At 36.9% G+C, this 694-nt stretch overlaps 1 protein-coding gene across 3 annotated transcripts in view; it reads left to right on the top strand.

Annotated features, from left to right (window-relative positions):
- LOC119594560 (cytochrome P450 2L1-like) overlaps positions 1–694 on the top strand; it is an 8,524-nt gene continuing 7,830 nt past the window's right edge. Inside the window, exon 1 of one of the 3 annotated variants that reach the window (XM_037943594.1) lies at positions 1–151. Coding sequence is in view for 1 of the 3 variants with exons in the window: in XM_037943592.1 (XP_037799520.1) it covers positions 15–38 (24 nt within the window). In the remaining 2 variants the exon portion in view is untranslated. The remainder of the gene's footprint in view (positions 152–694) is intronic. The other 2 variants (XM_037943593.1, XM_037943592.1) reach the window with 2 other exon arrangements.

The following is a 694-nucleotide window of genomic DNA, read 5'->3' on the forward strand; positions in this document are numbered from 1 at the left end:
CCCCACAAACTCTAATGTGTTACAGATGCGGTGCTAAGGTAACCATGTAGTATTGCTCAGCCTCTTTCACGGCTGGCTTCACCTCTCCTCGTCTTTTGGCTGAACTGATTCATCTACACGCAGGTTTGCCACGCACGGAAACGCCATTTGGGTATCTGTTAAAAGCCGTTTAGTGTAAAGCTTCAAGTTAGCTCAAACGAAACGAGAGTGGAAAGTCAAACATTATTCGAAACACCTCGACGTTGTTATTGTAACTGTAATATAGCTTGCGACATCTTACAAGCTATACTTGTATACATAACTATATATCTTGAACAGAAAATGAAGTATGGTTTAAGTATGGTTGAAATTTTGTGGCCGCCTTCGAATGACTATTTAGAAAATGAAGAAAACGTTACTAGTGTTGTTAAATACCCGAGTAAAATTTCTATTCTGTGAGCTGGAAGGAGTAACCTAAACGAGGAAACTTTAAAAGGAAAGATTACCAAACAATTCTTCTCTTTCATTTTTATCATTATCATTTTAGTACGAAATTATTCCAGTGATTCACACCTATTCCATAATCTATTTTTTGAGATTCAGTATCGAGCAAAACACCAATTATCCCTCTTTAGCACCCGGAGCCTAAAGTGCGATAACGTAAATGGAAATTTATGAAAAAAAGACTAAGAAAACAAGGTAATCCAAAGTACAT

The sequence above is a fragment of the Penaeus monodon genome, chromosome 34, assembly GCF_015228065.2.
Source record: "Penaeus monodon isolate SGIC_2016 chromosome 34, NSTDA_Pmon_1, whole genome shotgun sequence".
Classification (NCBI taxonomy): Eukaryota; Metazoa; Arthropoda; class Malacostraca; order Decapoda; family Penaeidae; genus Penaeus; species Penaeus monodon.